Source organism: Panthera onca, chromosome B4 (genome assembly GCF_046562875.1).
Source record: "Panthera onca isolate mPanOnc1 chromosome B4, mPanOnc1 haplotype 2, whole genome shotgun sequence".
NCBI lineage: Eukaryota > Metazoa > Chordata > Mammalia > Carnivora > Felidae > Panthera > Panthera onca.
This window is the reverse complement of record NC_138345.1, coordinates 135,010,808-135,031,602: the sequence shown is the minus strand read 5'-3', so window position 1 is coordinate 135,031,602 and position 20,795 is coordinate 135,010,808. Positions and strand designations below refer to the sequence as shown.

The window sequence follows — 20,795 nt, the reverse complement described above, 5'->3', positions numbered from 1 at the left end:
TGCTCCCAGGGACAAAGCATGAGTCTCAGCTCCCCAACTGGGAGACCCACCCTCACCTGCAGCCATCACCCACTGATGTAACTGGTCACCTGCTCACCCTAGAAATTGTGGGATGGCCTCTGGCCCAGTTGGGCTTGGCCTGCAGGATATGTGAGGACAATAAAACTGGGAGATTCTGCCAATTAAATGTGTTTCCTGTGCTGAGTCACATGTGGCTCCAGGGACTGGCCACAGTGGGGAGTGAGGCCTGGTAGTTCCTGGCAGTCACCCATTAGACCTGGGGCCAGACCAGAGCCTGGGTGAGGACCCTGCTGACCCCCAGCCTGGCTGAGCCCCGCACACCTACCTCCTTTAGGACAGATTTCAGTATGTCCTTCACCAGATTTAGGGCCTCCTTGTCAGCGTCGTTCTCTCTTCTCACGTTATAAAACCCTTGCATTGCTCTGGAAAGCCAAAGAAAAATCAGGGCTCACCTTAGGGCCACCTTGCGGTGCCTCGCCCCTGCCCTGGGTTCCAGGCCGAGAGGAGACAGGCCCGGGCTTGCCTCCGAGTTTCCCTCAGAGCCCAGGTGTAAATCAGGGTCGAGGCACCGGGCACCTGCGGGCACTCGGGGCTCACTGGCCAACGTGAGCCAAGTGCTGTGGGTTCAACTCCATCGAGTTGCAGGACCTGCCTGTGGCCACAGCCTCTGAATGGCAGGGCCAGGAGGTGATGACAGGCTCTTAAGTTGATGCTTTCTCTCCCGACATCTTTACTGAGAGAACTTCACCCATTTAACATGTACCATTCCATGTTTGTTAGTATATTTGAGTTGTACAACCATCACTACGGTCAGTTTTAGGAAGTTGTTATTGTCTCAAACATCCCAAACCCGTAGTTTTCTTTCTCCCCCCCCCTACCCCCCCCCCCCCCACACACACACACAGAGTGCCCAGTCCGTCTTCTGCAACCACTGATCAACCCTCTCTAGACTTTCCTCTCTGGACTTGCATGTGAAGCAAATCGTACGTGGGTACGTGGGTTTGTGTGGCTGGCTTCCACTTTACATAATGTTCCCAAGGCTCGCCCGTGTGGCCTGTACAAGTTCGTTCCCCTTTGTGGCTAAAACATAGCCCACTGTATGGAGGTACTGTACTTGGCTCATCTGCTCGCCGGCTGACAGACGTCTCCACCTCTGGGCCGTTGTGAACAACACTGCTCTGAGCCGTCACGTACGAGCTGTCGTGTGGTCCTGTGTGGGGCACACAGATGCCCAGGGAGTGCAGTTGCCGGGTCCTGTGGTAACACTGGCTTGGGAAATTGCCAGCCTGCTTTCCAAGTGGCTGCTCTGTGTTACAGCCCCCCAGCACGAGGGTCCTGGTGTCTCACATCCTTGCCGACACCAGTTATCTTTTAGTCTGGCCGTCCTAATGAGGACGTGCGGCATATTTCCCTGTGGTGTGGATTTGCCTCCTAAACCCCCGTGCTCAGCACCAGAGACACACGTGTCCCCAGAAGTCGGGGTTCCTGCCTCAGGCATGCCACAGTCTAGGCTGGCCGCAGCAGAGCAGAAAGCGGCATCCAAGCCACACGGAAGGATGTTCACTGTGGGACTGCTTCCGGCCGGGCGCCGGGAGTGGGGAGGAAGGCAGGTGAGCAGCCCGGATCTGGGGCCCTAAGGGGTCTGGTGTGGCTAGAGAATTCGGTAGAGCGAGCGTCCCGCTGTCAGGCCCGCTGGCCCCTGCCTCGCAGACCCCTGTTGAGAGGTGCCTTCGAATCCGCTCCACCCGCTGCCCGAGCCCTCCCCTTGCTTTGCCTTCCACTGCTTGGGGCAGTGGGAGCAGCCACCCATGAAAAATGACGGCCAGGTCTCGCTGGTAGAACTGGGAACCTTCCCCTAGAGCCGCGGAGATTCCTGACAGTCGAGCCTCTCGGGCACATGGCTCCAACTTACTTGATGACCAGGATGTGGGCCTGCAGCTTCCTGATGAAAGGCACAAGCAGGTCCCTGCTGATGAAATCGATGCTGTACTCTGGCTGCAGAGACAAAACCACAGTGAGTCCTCCCACAGGTTAGCGGGTGCTGCTGTGGGTGCGAAGCCCATCTCTCTTGGGGGCAGCGGGGGCCTCATGGGGCCACCATGGCCATCTGCCCCAGTACCCAAACACGTCACCTCAACAGAGGCCTCTCTAAACCCCACGGGTCAGACTGGTTTTCCCCCTAAATCTGTTCTCCCTCTTTCTGGGCTCACGGCTGCCCAGCCAGACGTTTCCAAATCCCTTTACCTCCTGGTGTGTTTGTGCGACTAAATGCAGAAAAGTGACCCGGGCTGCTTCTGGGCCTAGATTTGAGGACTAGGTGTGGCCCCTCGCCCCGAAACCCCTTTCCCCATCCACAGGCCGCCCTGTAGTGCTGCCGGGCCAGGCAGTGGCCCGTGTGCCCGCACCAGCCATTTCCACGAGAAAGAAATCTGCTTAAGCCACAGGGCAGAATGAATATACCTCGACGTCCCCACCGCCCCCGCAGGCCTCCATCATAGCCCGGACCACCCTGTCTTATGACCATTGAAGGCGTCAGATCTGTGCTGTCCCACAAGGGACACATACGTGGCTATGAGTGCTCGAAATGGGGCTAGTCCAAGCTGAGATGCGCTGTAGGTGGAAACTGGACAGAGGATTTCAAAGACAGCATGAAAAAATGCCCAATATCTGAAATGTTTATACTGACTACATCTCGGATACATGGAGTTAAAAAATGCGAAAGTTGGTCTCACCTGTTTCTTTTTTCTCTAATATGGCTACTCCAGGACGTGAAATTACACGAGGCTCACGTTATGCTTGTACCGGACTGTGCTGCCCCAGCCCCAGAACTCGAGATGTGCCATAGGAGGAGCTCGATACAGGGGTGCTGAGCGGATGAATTCCACAAAGCTCCCACGAGGGCTGACTGTGTCAAGTGCCCGACACTCCTCCACCCCCTTGACGAGTATGAAATCCTCATGAGAGCACACACGTGCACACAGGCACACCTCCAGTCACAGCCACGAGAGCACACTGCCCTTGTTCTGCGCCGACCTCCCAGCTAGTTCCCGCTCCTTGGGCGAAAGTGACCTTGCGTGCTCTTCCAGAAACAGGCGTTCCCAGATGAACGGTCTACGAGGACCCGGACATGCTGCACCCCCTCCTCCAGGCAGAGCGCCCAGCTCAAGGAAAAGCACCAAGGTGGCTCCTGCCCACAGAGGGGCTCCCCGGGACCCGTGCTGATGGGCGTATTAAAACGGTGCTTTGGTGGAGGATCACACGGGCTAAAGATGCACGACAGCAAACAGGAGACGGCACCAGGACTCGGCTCAGGTGTCTGCCCCCAGCCCCCATCCTCTTCGCCTTGCTTCCATAGGCTTCTCTGGCCGAACTGGGGCTCTCCGGCTTGTGGGCTCAGGCCCTCGACTCAATTCTGTGTTGGTCCCCAAGGCAGAGACCGAGGGATATTCCCTCCACATACGTCTCCAGGCGTGAAAGCGCAACACAAGGCTGGGGTTTTGCAGTGGTTTCTTCCAAGGCCACGATAGGAGGATATTTCTCCAAGAAAGTCTTTAAGAGCAAAGGCTGTTGGGTGTGCTTGTCTTTTTTTTTTTTTGGTTGTCTCTGCGTCTACATCCCTCTCCTCTTACCTTCTTTCCCTAGTCCACTTTCACTTCCCAATGTATATTTTTCTTTTGTAAAATTTTTTTTGACTCTTTTTGTTTGTTTTTGAGAGCGAGTACGTGAGCTGGAGAGGGGCAGAGGGAGGGAGACAGGATCCAAAGCAGGCTCCATGCTGTGAGCAAATCACGTGAGACCGTGACCTACGCTGAAATGAAGTCGCCCAACCAGCTGAGCCACCAAGGCACCCCACATTTTCTCTTGTAATTCAAGTGTAACTTACGGCGAAGTCCCCAGATCGATGTGTCGGTTCGTGATGGCCCTTCACATGTAAATGCTCTGTGTGACCCAGATCGAAGCCTGGAACGTCGCCAGCACCCAGCAGGTTCCCCCCTGGAGTGTTCTCCAAGGACGTCACTATTCAGACCTCTAGCCCCAGAGATCAATTTGCCTCTGCTTGAGCTTCAGGTAAATGCAATCCTACAGAGTGCTCTCTTCTTTCTGGCTTCTTTTGCTCTGTGAGTGTGTTGGTTTCCTCGTTCCTGTGCGGTGCTCCGGTGTCTGAATATATAACAACTTATGCATTCTGTCGTTCAAAGACGTGTAGGTGAGTTCCAGCTTGGGACTGTTACGAATGAAGCTGTTGTGAGCATCCCCACACGTGTCTTTCGTGCACACGGCACGTATTTTTGCTAGGTTTACACCTAGGAGTGGAATTGCGGGCTCACAGGATTTGCCTGTATTTTGCTTTAGCAGTTCTGCACCAATTTTCCAAATGGTTGCATCAATTTGTACTTCCTCCTGCAGTGTAGATGAATTCTGGTTGCTCCATGCCCCGAGTAAGACTTGGTGTTGTCAGGGGGCGCCTGGGTGGCTCAGTCCGTGTCTGACTCTTGATTTCAGCTCAGGTCATGATCTCACGGTCCGTGAGTTCAAGCCCCACACCAGATTCTGCGCTGACAGTGCAGAGCCTGCTTGGGATTCTCTCTCTCTCTCTGCCCCTCCACTGCTCGCTCTCTCTCAAAAACTAAACTTAAAAAAAAAAAAAAAGACTTAGTGATGTCAGGCGTTTTGATTTTGGCTATTCCAGTGATGTAGAGGTGTCTCATTGGTCTTTTGATTTGCATTGCCCTAATTAACGATGATGAGCACCTTTCATGTGTTGATTGCCCACTTAGCCTTTTTCTTGAAGTGCCTGTTAAAATCTTTTGCCTGTTTTTAAAAATGAGGTTGTTAGTTTTTATCTTACTGATTTGTCAGAGCTCTTTGTATATTATGTGTATGAGTCCTCTAGTAGACCTATGCATTTAAATATCTTCTTTTAGTCTGTGGCTTGACTTTTCACTCTCTTAAATTGTCTTTTGATGAACAGAAAGTATTGTTATTACTTTTTTCTTTTTGAGGGAGAAAGAGAGTGTGCATGAGCACAAGTGGGGGGAAGGAGCAGAGGGAGGGAGAGAGAATCTCCACTCAGCATGGAGCCAAATGCATGGCTCAGTCCCACAACCCTGGGATCATGACCTGAGCCAAAATCAAGAGTCAGACACTCAACCCACTGAGCCACCCAGGTGCCCCCACGATGAACAGAAATTCTAAATTTTAATAAAGACCTGTTTGTCGATATTTTTATTGATTCACATGTGTATGTTGTTTTATTTAAAATATATTGTCTACGTCAAGGTCATGAAGGTATTCCCTGTTTTCTTTAGAACCTTTACTGTTTTACCTCTCATGTTATGATCTGTGATCCATCTTGAATTATTTTTGTGTGTAGTTTGAGGCAATGATCTAGGATCGTACTTTTTCATATGGATAACCCATTGCCTGAAAGCCACTAAATTGAGGTGGTGCCTTTATTATGAATAAGTGATACCCATTCATAATTTTAACAGTAACTAAATTCCCAAAGTATTCTACAAACTCAGTATTATCCTAATATAATCTTTCTTTAAGTAAGCTTTATGCCCAACATGGGGTTTGAACTCACGACCTCAAGATCAAGAGCTGCATGTTCTACCAACTGAGCCAGCCACATGCCCCATCCCAATATAATTTTTAGCAGAAGACAATCATTCCAAACTTCATTTGGAAGTGAAAATATGCAATAAAAGCCAAGGAAACGTGTAAAAGAAGAACAAGGAGAGAGCACTGGTTCCACTAACTATCAAAACAATTAGAAGGAAATAGGAATTAAAATAGAATGGTATTTCTCAGATGGTGACAAGATCAGTGGAACAAAAAATGGAATTCTAAAATGAAATTTTAGAATTTGTATCTATGTTCCAAACATAAACTTCAAATCGGTGGGCACTCTTCCCATTTTGGGCACTGTGACTGACCATGACCCCGCTGCAGAACAGCTGTGTGCTCCTAGGAGGGGGAAGGGGTGTTTCCAAATGCCACAAAAAGTAACCAACCCAACCCGCACTGCGGAGCGATGGAGAGTTGGGGCCCTGCCCTGCTGCCTAGAGGGTTGCCTGGCTCAGGTCAGGGGTCCAGCCAGGATCACTCTTTCTGGAGGGAAGCTTTCCAACAGGGGCCTCCAGGACCCCACTGGTTAGAATCTGGCAATTAGCTCCCAGCCTGAGGACCAGCACACAGAAGACAAAACACGATGAGTGAGTCTTAGTGGTTAGGAGGACCCCCAATAACTGGTAATGGGCCAACTGGCTATTCATCTGGGGGGAAAATGAAAATGGATCCCTACCTCACGCCATATTGAGACCAGATCCCAGTTGGATCAAAACCAAAAGTCAAACATTCTCATCCCTTTGGCTAATGCCCTGGTCCTGGCCTCATGTCCACATCTGGGCCTGGGTGACGACTCTCAGTGGTCTCCCTGAGACCACCTGAGGCCAGAGGTTCCTACCTCTAATGACAGCATCTCACATGTGCAAAACAAGTTACTCTCTTAAACAATCTCATTAAGAGCACCGTCTGTGAGCACCTAAAGCAATGTGCTAGAGCGCTCAACACACAGGCCTTAACTAGTCTACACAGCAACCCCACAAAGGTGGGCATAGGGGCTGGTACCTCCTAGCTTTTCATTAACTGGCTGCATGGATGAATAAACCAATGAATGCACTTCATTTTTGCACACAAGACAGGTTCGGAGCGGGTAAGTGGCTTGCCCAAGGTCACACAGCCTCTGTGGTGGAGTTTCTGCAAATGCCCCTGTCGCACAGCTCCGGCTGGCTGCTGGCTTCCAGGCCTCGTGTTATGCAGCCCCTCTCTCCCCTTCTGGTCTTCACACCCTCCATCAGGAACCCCATCTCAACACATGCTCTAAGCCTATTCTAAGCCCCTATCTACGTGGTAAGCAGGTACCTGGAAAGTCTTCCCCTTTCTTACCCAGGTCGATTCCGCCACTCTGGACCTGGCTCACGTCCCACTTCCTCCAGGAAACTCCTCTGACTGCCCCTTCTGCCCGCCCCCCTCCCACCCCCCCCCCCCCCCCCCCCCGCCGCCAGTGTGCCTTTCCTGAACTCCTGCTGCCCTTCCAGTTAATCCACATCCACGGAAGCATTTGCAACCACTTATGTGAAAGCCTAAACGAACAGCAAAAACAAAGAGCCCTAAAATAGGTCGGCGTCTACATTCATAGTCACGAAAACACAAATGGGGCTGCAAAGTCTGCCCTCAACGTGGCCAACGGCGGGCCTTGACGTTCACGTTTTGCTCTGTGGGCCCCTGTGTGTCAGTAATGGTTTTTCAGTCGTTCGTGGGTGTGCAGCCCCCACCGACGGTGCTGCTTGACCGCAGGCAAGTCGTCAGGCTGCCTTCGTGTCCTCGCCTGCAGGGGCCGACAGGTCCCTCCTCTGGGGCTGCAGTGAGGACTACCCGGGCACACGTGCAAGGCACCTGGAAGGACCAGGAGCGGCCGCTGCACCGTGGCCACCTCCCACCGGCGTCCCTCCATGTCTCCCAGGTGCAGGGCAAACCCTGGTGCGGCCCCGACTCGTGCCGGCCCCCCTGGGGATCCCTCTCCACCTCAGCCCTTGCCACAAAGAGACCAACGATTCGAAAGAGGCTGTGCACCACCTCACACCCGCCAGGACGGCTGAAAATTTTTTGAAAAGGAAAGTGACGCGCGCTGGTGAGGTGGCGCAGAAATCGGAACCCTTGCCCGTGGCTGGTGGGAACGAAGACGGTCGCCGCTGCGCAAAGCAGTCTGGCGTTTTCTCAAAAAGGTGAAACACGGGATCGTCGTGGGACCCAGCAATTCCACTCCTAGGTGTAGATCCAAAAAAATTGAAAGCAAGGGCTCGAACCGATATTCATAACCCGTGTTCACAGCAGCATGGTTCATAGTCACCGAAAGGGGGACACAACACAAGTGTCGATCGACGGATGCGTGGATCGATCCAGACAAGCGGAATGTTACTCAGTCACGGGAGGAATGAAATTCCATCACCTGCCACAACACGGATGAGCTTTGGAAACAGTAAGTGAAATAAGCCGGACACAGGAGGCCACGTTTTGCATGATTCCACTTAGATGAGGTCCCTAGACCAGCCAAGTTCATACGGAGAAAACAGAACGGTGGCCACCAGGGACGGGGGGAGGGTGGAGAACCGGTGTTCGGTGGGGACAGAGTTTTTCTGGGGGCAATGATGGTTGTAGGACATTGTGAATGTATTTAGCGCCACTGAACTGGACACTTACGAGTGATTGTAAAACGATGGCTATTGTGCCACACATGTGGGACGGCGATAACAAAAGAGAAAGGGAGATGGCAGCACTCACCAAAGTGATCCTCCGGTCTCTGCTCAGCACCAGACCTGGAACGGAAGCACAAGGACGGGGGCCTCAGTGCTGCCTGTCGGGGTGAGGGACTCGGCACGGCTTCCCTGGGGACCCGGGGCCCTTCCAGCCGGGGTGCCCTTCTTCAGCCTGCACTCGTGTCCTCTTGGGACCGAGCCAGGGCAGCAGAGCTTGGCCACGGCCACCCGGACACGGGCCAGTGTGGCCCACCCGGGCACGTCCCTCGGGCCACCCCAGAGAGCGGTGCAGGACGGTGATGGATGGTGGCTGTCATCTCTGAGAACCTTAAGGTGATCGCGTGATCTTTAAACCCCAGGAAGTACCCAGTGGCTAAGCATCAGTGCCATTAAGTGTCAAAGAGGTTGACAGAAGGTTGAAGAAGGTTGGCAGGGTTGGGAGACCCGTGGTCCCACCTGCTGGCCAAGCCTCGGTTCTCTGCCGCAGCCTGACGGTGGACTGGAAGGATATGAGCACGCTTAAAAAGCGGGTTATCCTGGGGGGGTGAGCTGAGCCACAAGGATGGGAAAGGGGTAAGACACGGCGAGACACGCACAGCTGTTTATGGTACATTGTGTTTCAGACCACGTCATGTAGCACCTGTTCGAAAAAGTAATATTCACGTAAAAAGCAAAACCAAAACGGCGACTGGGTTGGCATCCGTGCCCAGCCCTTTGTACACCCCATCAGCTCCGGAGGAAGGGGTACTTGGGCAGGACGCACGGGTGGGGGGGTCCACCAGGGGAAGGGCGTGAGGTCTCCCTGCCGGAAAACTGATGTTTGAATACAAAATGGCTTTCCGAGAAACAATTATGGGAACATTAAGGAGAGCTCTTTTCCATAATTGTTAGGTTTCCCCCTCTAATTAGAGAGATTATGGAACTTTTAGACATAGTTTTAAATATAGACGATTAACTGTTATTAGAGGTTCTTAGGCATTTGGGACTCAAAATACTTGGGAGGACCGTGTAATCATCTCGGCCTAATGAAACCAAGGCTGAGGCCTCTGGGTGACCTTCGGCTCTGGCCGTGACCTCCCTGCACAGACAACCAGCCCCCGCTGCCCGTGCAGGACCACAGGCAACCCCGGAGCCCCCACCTGGGCTCGCTGCCTCCTCCTTCCTCCAGGCCTGGGCTCCAGCTGCTCAGAGGATGTGACACAACTTTGAAAGGGGGTTACCTTAAGGGTGGGGTGACCCCCAAGGTACCTGGGGGTTCCTACCGAGCTGTTTTCTCTGCCCTGGGCCATGGCTTCTCTTTGGCCACATCCTCCTCCTATTCCAAGACTTGCTTCCACTGGGCACATCCTAAACAGGCCCCAGCAGGCCCACAGCCTGGCTGCTTTTCTGTTGCTCCCCCCGCCCCATCATGAGACAGTGAGACTTTCGAAGGCCAGAAATGTGTTTCTCAGACCAGCAGGCCAGCACAGATACCCCTTAGAGGAGTTCCACGAACAGATCCAAGAGCAAGCAGCCCTTTTTTGGAAGGCTGCTTGGTGCTCTTCTCAGACTCAGGTCCCACGACATCAGGGCCAGCAGCTGCTCAGCGGGGCTTTGCACTGACTTAACTCCCTTAACAACCTGTTTCATTGGGAAGGAACTGAGAGGGATGAGGCCAGCGTGAGCCCCGGAAAGAGGAGAGACTGGGCTCGGCCTGCCCAGAGCCTGCTAGGGCCCCTCGGGCTAGCTGGGCCAGCGACTTGTGAGCCGACACCTCCTCCAAGACTTTTGGAATCCCTAACAAGTCGCAGGAAACATACAATTCGTAAGAAAATACTTTCGAGGGGCGCCTGGGTGGCGCAGTCGGTTAAGCGTCCGACTTCAGCCAGGTCACGATCTCGCGGTCCGTGAGTTCGAGCCCCGCATCAGGCTCTGGGCTGATGGCTCGGAGCCTGGAGCCTGTTTCCGATTCTGTGTCTCCCTCTCTCTCTGCCCCTCCCCCGTTCATGCTCTGTCTCTCTCTGTCCCAAAAATAAATAAAAAACGTTGAAAAACTGACAGCTGAGAAAAAAGTTTAAAAAAAAAAAAAAAAAAAAAAAAAAAAAGAAAATACTTTCGAATGCGGGAGATGTGATCAGAACCCTAGACCGCCCCCCACCCGTCTCCTGCCACAGCCAATAAAGACTGTGCTGTTGTGATATAATAGGAAGTAGATATTTTAGTCTGCAGGCCTGGCTCCTGGCCAGAGCTCCTAAAGCCTGTGTAATCTAAGCAATAAAGGTGCTAGGAGCATCTTTTGTTCTAATATTTGGCCTTTGAGGCCAGGTCCTGGCACAGAGCTTCAGAATCCCTTGCAATTTCCTAGGTGATAGGAGCACCTTTGGTCCTAATGAGGGGGCTCTTGGTGGGCTTCAGGGTCAACCTGTGATGAGAAGCCTGAAATTTTACGTCGACCTCCCCATCCTCTGGGAAGGGGAGAGGGGCCAGAAACTGTGATGATGGACCATGTCTACACGGCGAAGCCTCCGTTAAAAAAATCCCTCAACTAGGGGGTTCAGGGAGCTTCCCAGGCTGGTGAGCACATTGGTGCTGGGAGAACGGTGCACCCAGGGGACGCGTGGACGCTCCGCACCCCTCCCTCACACCCTGCCTTCTGGATCTCTCCCGTCTGGCTGTTCCTCAGGTGTATCCTTTATAATGAACTGTATCCTAGGGAGTAAATGGGTTTCCCAAGTTCTGTAAGCCTCTGAAACTGAGGAGTGGGTGGAAGGAACCCCAGATTTGTTTGCTTGTTTTTTTTTAATTTTTTTTTTTAATTTACATCCAAATTAGCTAGCATATGGTGCAACAATGATTTCAGGAGTAGCTTCCTTAGTGCCCCTTCCCCACTTAGCCCCTCCCCCCCTCCCACAACCCCTCCTGTAACCCTCAGTTTGGTCTCCATATGTATGAGTCTCTTACGTTTTGTCCCCCTTCCTGTTCTTATATTATTTTTGTTTCCCTTCCCTTACGTTCATCTGTTTTGTCTCTTAAAGTCCTCATGTGAGTGAAGTCATATGATTTTTGTCTTTCTCTGACTGACTAATTTCGCTTAGCAGAATACCTTCCAGTTCCATTCACGTAGTTGCAAATGGCAAGATCTCATTCTTTTTTTTTTTTTTTTTTTTTATTTTTTTTTTCAACGTTTTTTATTTATTTTGGGACAGAGAGAGACAGAGCATGAACGGGGGAGGGTCAGAGAGAGAGGGAGACACAGAATCGGAAACAGGCTCCAGGCTCCGAGCCATCAGCCTAGAGCCTGACGCGGGGCTCGAACTCACGGACCGCGAGATCGTGACCTGGCTGAAGTCGGCGCTTAACCGACTGCGCCACCCAGGCGCCCCAAGATCTCATTCTTTTTGATAGCCGAGTAATACTCCATTGTGTGTGTGTGTGTGTGTGTGTGTGTGTGTGTGTACACCACATCTTCTTTCTCCATTCATCCATCGATGGACATTTGGGCTCTTTCCTTACTCTGGCTATTGTGGATAGTGCTGCTATAAACATTGGGGTGCGTGTGTCCCTTCGAAACAGCACCCCTGTATCCCGTGGATAAATGCCTAGTAGTGCCATCGCTGGGTCGTAAGGTAGTTCCGTTTTTAGTTTTTTGAGGAAGCCCCATACTGTTTTCCAGAGTGGCTGCACCAGCTTGCATTCCCAGGGAACCCCAGATTTATAGCCAGTGAGTCAGAAGCACAGGTAGGAGCCTGGACTTATAACTGGCATCCACAGTGAGGGCAGCCTCGTGGGACTGAGCCCTTAACCTGTGGGTGGGTCGTGTCAGAACTGAGATAAGTGAGACACAGGACCTCCAGCTGGAAGAGTCGGTCACTGTGGGAAACACCCACACACTCAGTGTCGGCTCCGCAGGACAGAAACGGTTCTCCCTCACAGAGACAAAGTCGTTTTCCGTGCCCAGGGCCCCTGCTTCGGTTCCCCTCTCATCTCCAGACCCAGCTCCCGACTCCAGCCCCACTTGGCCTCCCCTGCCACCTTCCAGATTGTTCTAGAACTGGACTCTGCAGAGTCTCGCTCGGGGTGGTGGCGGCAGGGGGCGCGGCTACCACCTTTCAGTGGGTCCCCACCCACCACCTTGGGCACCTTCACCTTCACCTTCACCACCTGTTGCTCAGCGTGCCCACGAGGTCTTCCCCTCTGTCCTCCTCCAACCTCCCACCTCCCGGCCACCCTCCTTTCTCCTGCCCCTGAGCCCACAGTGCTGTCCAGAAGGACCTTCACCAGGTGACTGCTCCAGCCCACCCCCTGCCTTCCCGTGCTCTCCCAGGGCGGGCGCTCCTTAACGCGATATGCTTGGGAAGGAAGGAAAACCATCACGGAGTAGACAGTTATCTTCTGCATCTGTTTTCTAGAAACCAGCCCTCCCTCTTTCTGCAAAATGGGAATATTCACCCCTTGGGCTAAGAACCCCCAGGAATAAGAGGAAGATGCCCAGCAGGCCAGCCACCAGATGGTCCCCTCTCTGCACCCAGTGGGGGAATCCCACCTTGAAACACTCCTGGCATTTTCCCAAAGAAATGTGTAGTTTTCAGGCATCCCCAGTGGAACCAGGTCCCGGTGACTCCTTAAAACCTTCAACCAGGGGCGCCTGGGTGGCTCAGTCGGTTAAGCGGCCGACTTCAGCTCGGGTCATGATCTCGCGGTCCGTGAGTTCAAGCCCCGCGTCGGGCGCTGTGCTGACAGCTCAGAGCCTGGAGCCTGTTTCAGATTCTGTGTCTCCCTCTCTCTGACCCTCCCCCGTTCATGCTCTGTCTCTCTCTGTCTCAAAAATAAATAAACGTTAAAAAAAACCAAACCAAAACAAAACAAAAAACCTTCAACCAACCGCGACAAGAAAGCAAAGAGCTGGCCAAGTAGCACCTGCCATTGCCACCCTGACCCCAGCCTGAGCAGGGGCCCACCCTGCAGCCAGTGCCAAGTTCAGGCGGTTCCTCCCCACCTCCCCACCCTTCAGTGAAAACTGTGCCAGAGCCTCCCTCTTGTTAAAAAGAAAACCATGATAAAGGAAATGTTGGACTTTGAATGGCTGTGGGCCCTGCCCCTAGGCTCCCAGGGAAGCTACACTTAGAGCTTTGACTGCGGTCAGGATGGCTTCACTGAACTCCCAGGCATGATCTCTATTTCTGCCCCGAGCAGACACTGGGCAGGTGCCTCAAGAGCAAATGCCCTAAGAGAAAATACCTGTTTATTCGTGTTGTGTTAACAGGTCTCGGCGTGGTCGGCAGGATATCAGAGCAGCTCGCCTGAGTGCACCCGGGGGGTCCTCAGGACTCGGTGCTGGGTGCCCGCACGGGCCCCTCGTCCCCGCCCCTGACTTCTCAGCACCTCACAGGTGTCTCTGGTGAGCTCTCCTGATACCCGGACCTCCTCAATTTGAGTTGACGGTCCTGACTTTTATTCGAGCTGTTAAAGGTGATCTGTAACCTAGAGGGTGGAGTGGACAGACTGTTTGAAGTTGGCCTTATACTAATGGATGTTATTAATGTGAGGCTTGGGTCAGTTTTCTGGCTAGAATTAGGAGAGACTGAATCACTCAGCTCCGAAGGGAGGGGACACTTGCTCCTTCCGGCCTAGCGGAAGCGTCTGAGGCTATTCCTCCAGCCGTGTGGCGGTCCCACAGCCACTTCCATCTCGTAAGGTAACTAGTGATTGGCTTGGCCAGGGAGGCACACGTAAGGATCGACCGTCCGGTGCTCTGAGCTCCCCCGGTGGTCTGAGACCTCTCTGGGAGAAACCCAGACACGTGAGACAGTGTCTCAGGGCCCTTTGGAAGCGACACTCATGAGCAGCATCCCCTGGATCCGCCTCACTTAATATCCTTAGATCTTATTTCAGCCTTACTCTAAAAATAAAACCGAAACTAAAAGGCACAGGGAACCGCGCTTCAAAGGAGGGAACGGTCCCGCGAAAAACTAACAGCCCCCCACGGGCCACTCCAGGAAGTCGCTGCGTGGTACACGTGAGTCTGTACTTGTAAGTGCTTCTTACTTAAATGGGGAAATTTAAGGAAAACCGGAGTCTCAGACGGCCACATGGCATTCTCTTGATATGTCTGAATTAGTTTCTTATGCGCGCACAAGTAGAGGAGACCGGCCCTAAGACTAAGAAACCGGAAACCAGGGAGCTGTTTGGGTCGATCAGGGAAGCCTCCAACTTTTGGGGGAAGACCAGTGCTAACAGAAGCACCCTGGGCTTCATTCGGTTTGTTGTTGCAGGTTCTGGTAATTTGGCACAAACCTGGCCGTATTCTAATTGGAAATGACTAATTCACAGACCCATAAACTCTAAGGCTGTCTTACAATTAGATTTGTTTTAGTAAAAGGGGGATAGTTGGAAATTGGGGTCTTTATTTTATTTTTATTTATTTATTTTTTTAATGTTTATTTTATTTTTTATTTTTTTAAACGTTTATTTATTTTTGAGACAGAGAGAGATAGAGCATGAATGGGGTGGGTCAGAGAGAGAGGGAGACACAGAATCCGAAACAGGCTCCAGGCTCTGAGCTGTCAGCACAGAGACCGACGCAGGGCTCGAACCCACGAACTGTGAGATGGTGACCTGAGCTGAAGTCGGACGCTTAGTCGACTGAGCCACCCAGGCGCCCCTTTATGTTTATTTCTTTTTGAGAGAGAGACAGACAGAGTGAGAGCAGGGGAGGGGCAGAGAGAGAGGGAGACCCGGAATCCGAAGCAGGCTCCAGGCTCTGAGCTGTCAGCACAGAGCCCGAAGCAGGGCTCGAACCCATGAACCGCGAGATCATGACCTGAACCGAAGTCGGACCCTTAACCGACTGAGCCCCCCACGGCGCGCCTTCTTTTTTTTCCATGCCCAACGTGGGGTGGCACTCACGACCCTGAGATCAAGAGTCACGTGCTCTACTGACTGAGCCTGCCAGGCACCCTGTCCGCTTGTCCGTTTTGAAAAACCTCTTTTGAGTCACGCTGCCTCAAACCTTAGCCTCGGACACCAGCACCCACCACACGGGCCAGCACAGCATGGCTGGAACATTCCCCAACGTTCAGTCCAAAGACACCTGACGACTCTCAGCTGCCTGAGCTGGCGTGAGTCACTTGGCCTTTCCGAGCCTCAGTTTCTCTGGCTCTGGAGGGGGTGAGTATAGGGCAGCAGGGGGGTTCCGTGAGATACTGTTTGCTGAGCACTTAGCGTGATGCCAGGGCCAGAGCAAGCAGCCCTGGAGCTTAGCTATCGCTCCTCAATAAGAACAGTGCCAGTAAGCGACGGTCTCGGAGGGTGACAGTCCCTACCTGTGGCCACCTGGGTGGTTCCTCTCTGCAGGAGAAGCCGTGCACATTCCTCACCCACGTGACTGTTGTTCTTCAGGAACCTGGGGAAGACAGAGGGACGCTCAACATCTTGGGGCAGGGGAGGTCAGATGGAAAGGAGAGGAGGGCCGCCCCACGGAGGACACAGGCATGTGTCGGTGGGGACGTTCGCATCAGCAGGGTGCGTATGTGAGTGTGCGTAGGTGTGCGTATTTTCACCCCTTTAGACCACAAATATTTATAGATCCCTGACTACCAGCGACACTTCCAGGTGCCGGAGGGACAAAGGCAACCCGCCAGCGGCCACCACCACAGGTCTTCAGTTGCCTACAGGGCAAGTGGACCTGGGGGAGTCAGAGTCCCAGCGGAAGAGGCAGCCAGCCGAGGCCGGAAGGAGGAGTGGGGAAGTTAGCAAGGTGCCTGCAGAGAGGACCAGGGAGGAATTACAGGGTGAAGAAGCGGGGCAGAGGACGTGTGGAGAGGGGTCCTGGTACATGAAGGGCGTGGCTATAGAGCGGGGAGGATTAAGAGGCAGATCAAGTCCCGGCTGGGGTGTCTGAAGAGTGCCAGGCAGCCTGGTGCCCAGGGGGAGCACAGAGAGAAACAGGCTTGCTGTGCATCTGCGAGGAGACAGATGCCCCCTCTGTGCCCCAGAGATGTCCTCCCTTGGTATCCCACAGCTCCTCCGGCTCCGCCACAGCCCCGTCTCCCCGGATTGCACTCACCCCTGCAACATCTCCTCCGGGCTGAGCACTCGCTGGGGCTTCTGGGAGGCCTCTATTTGTAGCGTGTGTTCTATCATTCTCCGCTTATAGGTCAGCAAGTTCTCCGATTCCTGGGGGGTTGCAGGTTCTGCTGGGTGGGCAGGACTCCGGGCTGCAGACAAAAGGGGCCAGCTCCTCCCCCGCCCCCCATACACCCCCTTTAGCCGGGAGTCCTTCTGACCCAGTGAGGGGGCGGGGCACAGGATCAGCCCCTGCTAGTTAGTCCTGTGATCAGGGCAAGTTGTCTGCCTCGGTCACAGCCAGGCCAGCCCACCCCCCCACCCCCCCACCCCCCCCCCGGGGTCAGACAGCCGCAGGGATCAGGTTGGAGGAGGATGGAAGGGAAAGGAAACCTCGGTCAACTGCCGGAGCTTTGCAAAGGTGCAGCAGTAGGCCCGGAAGTCAAGCACCACCCAGGGTCGGCAAGTTCATCTGGTTTAATTAATGCTCTCACTCTAAATGGTGGAGAGGAGACTGCCGAGCGGAGCACTTGGGGCTTCCAGCCCCCCCCTTCGAGTGTGCCCATTCCCAACCCAGCTCCCTCTGAGAGCATCCCAGCCCTGCCCACGGTCGGCTCCGTGAGCAGCAGTGGGAAGTGACGCTCCCATCCAACCCCCTGAGAATGCAGGACAAAGAGGACCAGATACCCAGACCCCCGGGAGGAAGATCCTGGGGCACGTTGTTCGGTGACTCAGATAAAGAAGGAAAAGCAGCCCAAGTCTCACTGGATCCTCACGTTAACCCACAGGCCATCTACTCATGAAACCAGCACTTACTGAGCACTTACTGTATGCTGGGATTGGGCATGTGGTAATAAAAAGACAGCGTGGCTCATGCCCTTTTGGCATCTGTGGCCATTTTACAGATAAGAAACTGGAGTTGGTGACAAAGCTGTGTCATCACCGAGGTGCTGAGGCCTCGGGAAGCAGGATGACCGAATGTGAGAGAGGGGGCAGACACCTCTGAGGTCATCCAGCCCAACCATCTCATTTTGGTCCGGATAGGCCAAGTCGCTTGCCCAGGGTCACCCAGCAGGTCAATGGCAGAGCCAGGACTCAGATGCAGGGACGGCACTGTTTGTTGTCACTGGTGGCAGCGGCGAGAGGGATCGGCACTTTCCCATTGGTCTGCACTCAGGGCTGCTGTGTGCGGTTGTCCAGTGTGTGCACAGCGCAAAAGCATGCAACTGAGCATGAATGCGGGTGGCCTCGCCAAGCTGTGTGCCCCCAGAGCTTCCTCAATCCACCGTTCCTACCCTCCCTGTCCCCTGCCACTTCATGACTGATCTGGCATTCTGTAGCCATGCCACATACAGGGTTTCCAAGGATCACAAAGACCCCTGCAACCCCTTTCTCTGCCCACTCCTTGGGGTATAGGCTGCACAACCCTGTCCTCTGTGGGGATCCTCTCTGATTCCCCCCTTGTCTACCCTCTGCCACCTTCTCCCATCTCCCTGGTACCCACCAAAGAGACAGGGCTGAGGACACTACCGGGGGGCCTGGGTCTCCCCCATGACGGTACGCATGAAAGCCTTTATTCTTACTTTATAGTCCAGGGCACATGGCAACGCGTCCAGCAAGATAAGTTTATCCACCATCTCGGGGAAGGTACAGGAATACTTGATGGGACCCAAAAAGGAAACAATGAGTAGGAGAGGAAGAAGGCAATGAGACTCCAGCTTTTCCCTGGGGACACTGGTATTTCCAGTGTCTTTGTTCCCTTCAGGGTAGCCTCCTCTCCCCTCCCCCCAAGGTCCACACTCAGACCAAGGTCCACCTCCTGCTGTGGCTAGATTCCAGGGCTCCCTGGGGATGAAGAATGTGGAAACTCTGAACTCCATCAGGAATCTCCAGTTTCAGCAACCTCCCCACAATAATGATTACTGCCAGTGACAGAGCAAACTGACACTAGGTCATAAAATGCTGGCTTCAAATTTGTGATAGGAGGACACACTTCCTTTCCTGGCGCCGTCCCCTTCTTTCTCCCGCTCTCCCCCGCAACCACCACCCCCTTCCCGCCCCCCCCCGCCACCTGTCAGAGCACCCAAGGTGGCCAGAGGTGGTCACTGCAAAGCCATCTACTCACCATTCCGCCCACAATACCACCTGGGGGGGGGGGGGGCAAAAGAAGAGTGGGCTGGTATTCTCCCAGCTCTTGAAGTCCTACGAAAACTTCCTCCCAAGGGCTGCCCCACCCCAGGCTAGGGGCCTGGCTCCTCTCTCCCCCTGGGGCTCTTAATTCACTGTCAAACTTGGGGTTCCCTCCCTGGGGCCATATGGCCCCTTCGTCAGACCTAACCACTCAAAAGGCCACATTTCTCTTGTCACGTTGGAAGACAGCCACCTCTGGGGCCGTATGTCCCTTGGGGGAGTTGCCTCAGGCCAAAGGGCAGAGCGCCCATAGTGCCCGCACACCCCTTCCCCTCTCCTTGCAGTGCCCAGAAGTGCAGGGTACTGGTGTACCGATTTTCTCCCTCCCTCGCAGCCCCCCAGCCCAGTCAGCCCCCTGCCCGCCCAAGTGTAATGTATACTCACCAAAACTGTGGCCCATGATGGAAAAACGATTCCATTTCAAAGCTGAAAACATAAGGAGCCAGCTTTGGATGGGCCCAGCCTCCCGCAAACCTCTGTCCTGCAGTCCCTGAGGTCACGACGTCCTTCCCCAGCATCTGGGGTGCCCCACTCAGGAAACTAGCTCAGAGGGACCCCAGCTTCCCTGCGGGAGCGGAACCCACAGGAGGAATAGAGCTCTTCTTTGGCTAGCCCTCTCCAGCTCTCCCAGAGTCACCCATGAATTCGTGGCACGACTAAGGCCAGACCCCAGGTCACTCCCAGGCCGGGATCGCTACCTGGTTACCACACCCCACTCCAGAGAGGACAGGGGATGTCCCCAGTGCACCCCTACACACACACACACACACACACACACACACACACACACACTCGGCCTCTTATTTACCTGCTACAACTCTCTGGACCTCAATCACAAAGTTTTGCTGGTAATACGGGAGACCTGGGCTGTAATGCGATGAGAGCCCATGTCCCCCGAAATCCATGGCAACGTAATGAAAGTCTGAGACGAGAGACAGGGGTTAGGAGAAGGCACCTAGGTCAGACGTCTCCCCCCACCTCTCACTCTCCTGCAGTCTATGCCCTGCTGCCCCTCGGCTTCCCTTCAGCCCTACCTTTTGGGAGAAGAGGGATGAGTCTGTCAAAGGAGTTGGCATTGTCCAGCCAGCCGTGCAGGCAAAGAACCGGGGGGCCCTGCCGGGAGCCCCAGAGTTTGGCAGCGATGTGTCCCCAGGGCACAGCCAGCTTCATCTCTGATGTCAGACCTAGAAGACAGCCACCCACCCACTCATCCATGAAGCCGGCACTTTCTGAGCGCCTCGTCAGTGTCCCAACGTGTCGGGACTCACAGCACTCCCAGCACAGCCCAGGGAGGCTCAGATTCCCACACTGCCCTCTGGGGCTTACCAGGAGAGAGCGTGAGGTGGGTTGGGGCATACCCAGAGGAAGGAAAGGTAAACTGGGTCCCCTGAATGAGGAAAACCGACAGAACTTTACGGAACTGGCTGGGGAAATCGGCTAGACCCCGGCTCTGCCACCTGCTGGCTGTGGCACCATGGGCCAGTTACTAAAAAAACCTCCTGAGCCCCAGGTTTCTTTTCTGTAAAGCTGGCGTCAACAGAGTACCAACAACATGCTCTAAACTTTCAGAAGGGCAGATGGGATGGCCCCTCTCCTCGCTTCCTCACAGTAAATCTGATCATGATCACATTCCCTTGGCAAACCGGTAAACCGAGGCACGGGGAGGTGCGATTCATGCCCAAGGTCACCACGGAGACTGAAGCAGGGCCAGGATCTGGCGCAGGCGGCACAGCCCCAGGACCCCAGTCCCGACCACCCAGCCCCACGCTGTCTCTGTTCTGCTCTGGGCCGGCTGCCTTCTCCACCGCCTGGCGCTGACCTTTTCACCCCGCTAGCCCACCCGCCGGGCCCACCCGTGAACTCCCCGCGCCCCCGCGCTTATTTCTTGGGCTCTCAGACCCCTGAGAGGCCACGTGTAGCCCTGTCCTGCCCCCGGCTCCCGCGGGTCGGTCCTGCCTGCTCCCACTTCCGCTCCGGGGTCGAGGGTGCCAATGGTGGAGTCGCGACACCGGGGAACGCGGCGTGGTCAGTCGTAAGTAGCTGGGGCAGGTGAAAGGGCACGCGTGGCCTCCCCCATCCCACTCCGGCATAAGGGGCCCGGGGCGCGGCGTCTTCACCCATTACAGTCGTCCTGCGGGGCGCACGGGGCCGTCACTCCGCCACAAGGTCGCCAGCGGTAGTCAGAACCTCTGAGCTTCAGACCCCGCCCCCGCGGGCCGG

General features: G+C 54.3%; 1 protein-coding gene across 3 annotated transcripts in view; it reads right to left on the bottom strand.

The window, feature by feature from the left end:
* SERHL2 (serine hydrolase like 2) overlaps positions 1–20,795 on the bottom strand; it is a 21,716-nt gene extending 921 nt beyond the window's left edge. The window contains exons 1-11 of one of the 3 annotated variants that reach the window (XM_078449381.2): positions 20,693–20,795; positions 19,610–19,759; positions 19,384–19,497; positions 18,960–19,001; positions 18,511–18,530; positions 17,969–18,043; positions 16,387–16,496; positions 15,644–15,723; positions 8,368–8,402; positions 1,934–2,016; positions 347–443 (exon numbers count right to left, since the gene is read on the bottom strand). In XM_078449381.2, the coding sequence (XP_078305507.1) occupies positions 347–443; positions 1,934–2,016; positions 8,368–8,402; positions 15,644–15,723; positions 16,387–16,496; positions 17,969–18,043; positions 18,511–18,530; positions 18,960–19,001; positions 19,384–19,497; positions 19,610–19,759; positions 20,693–20,696 (810 nt within the window). In that variant the 5' untranslated portion in view covers positions 20,697–20,795. The other 2 variants (XM_078449380.2, XM_078449382.1) reach the window with 2 other exon arrangements.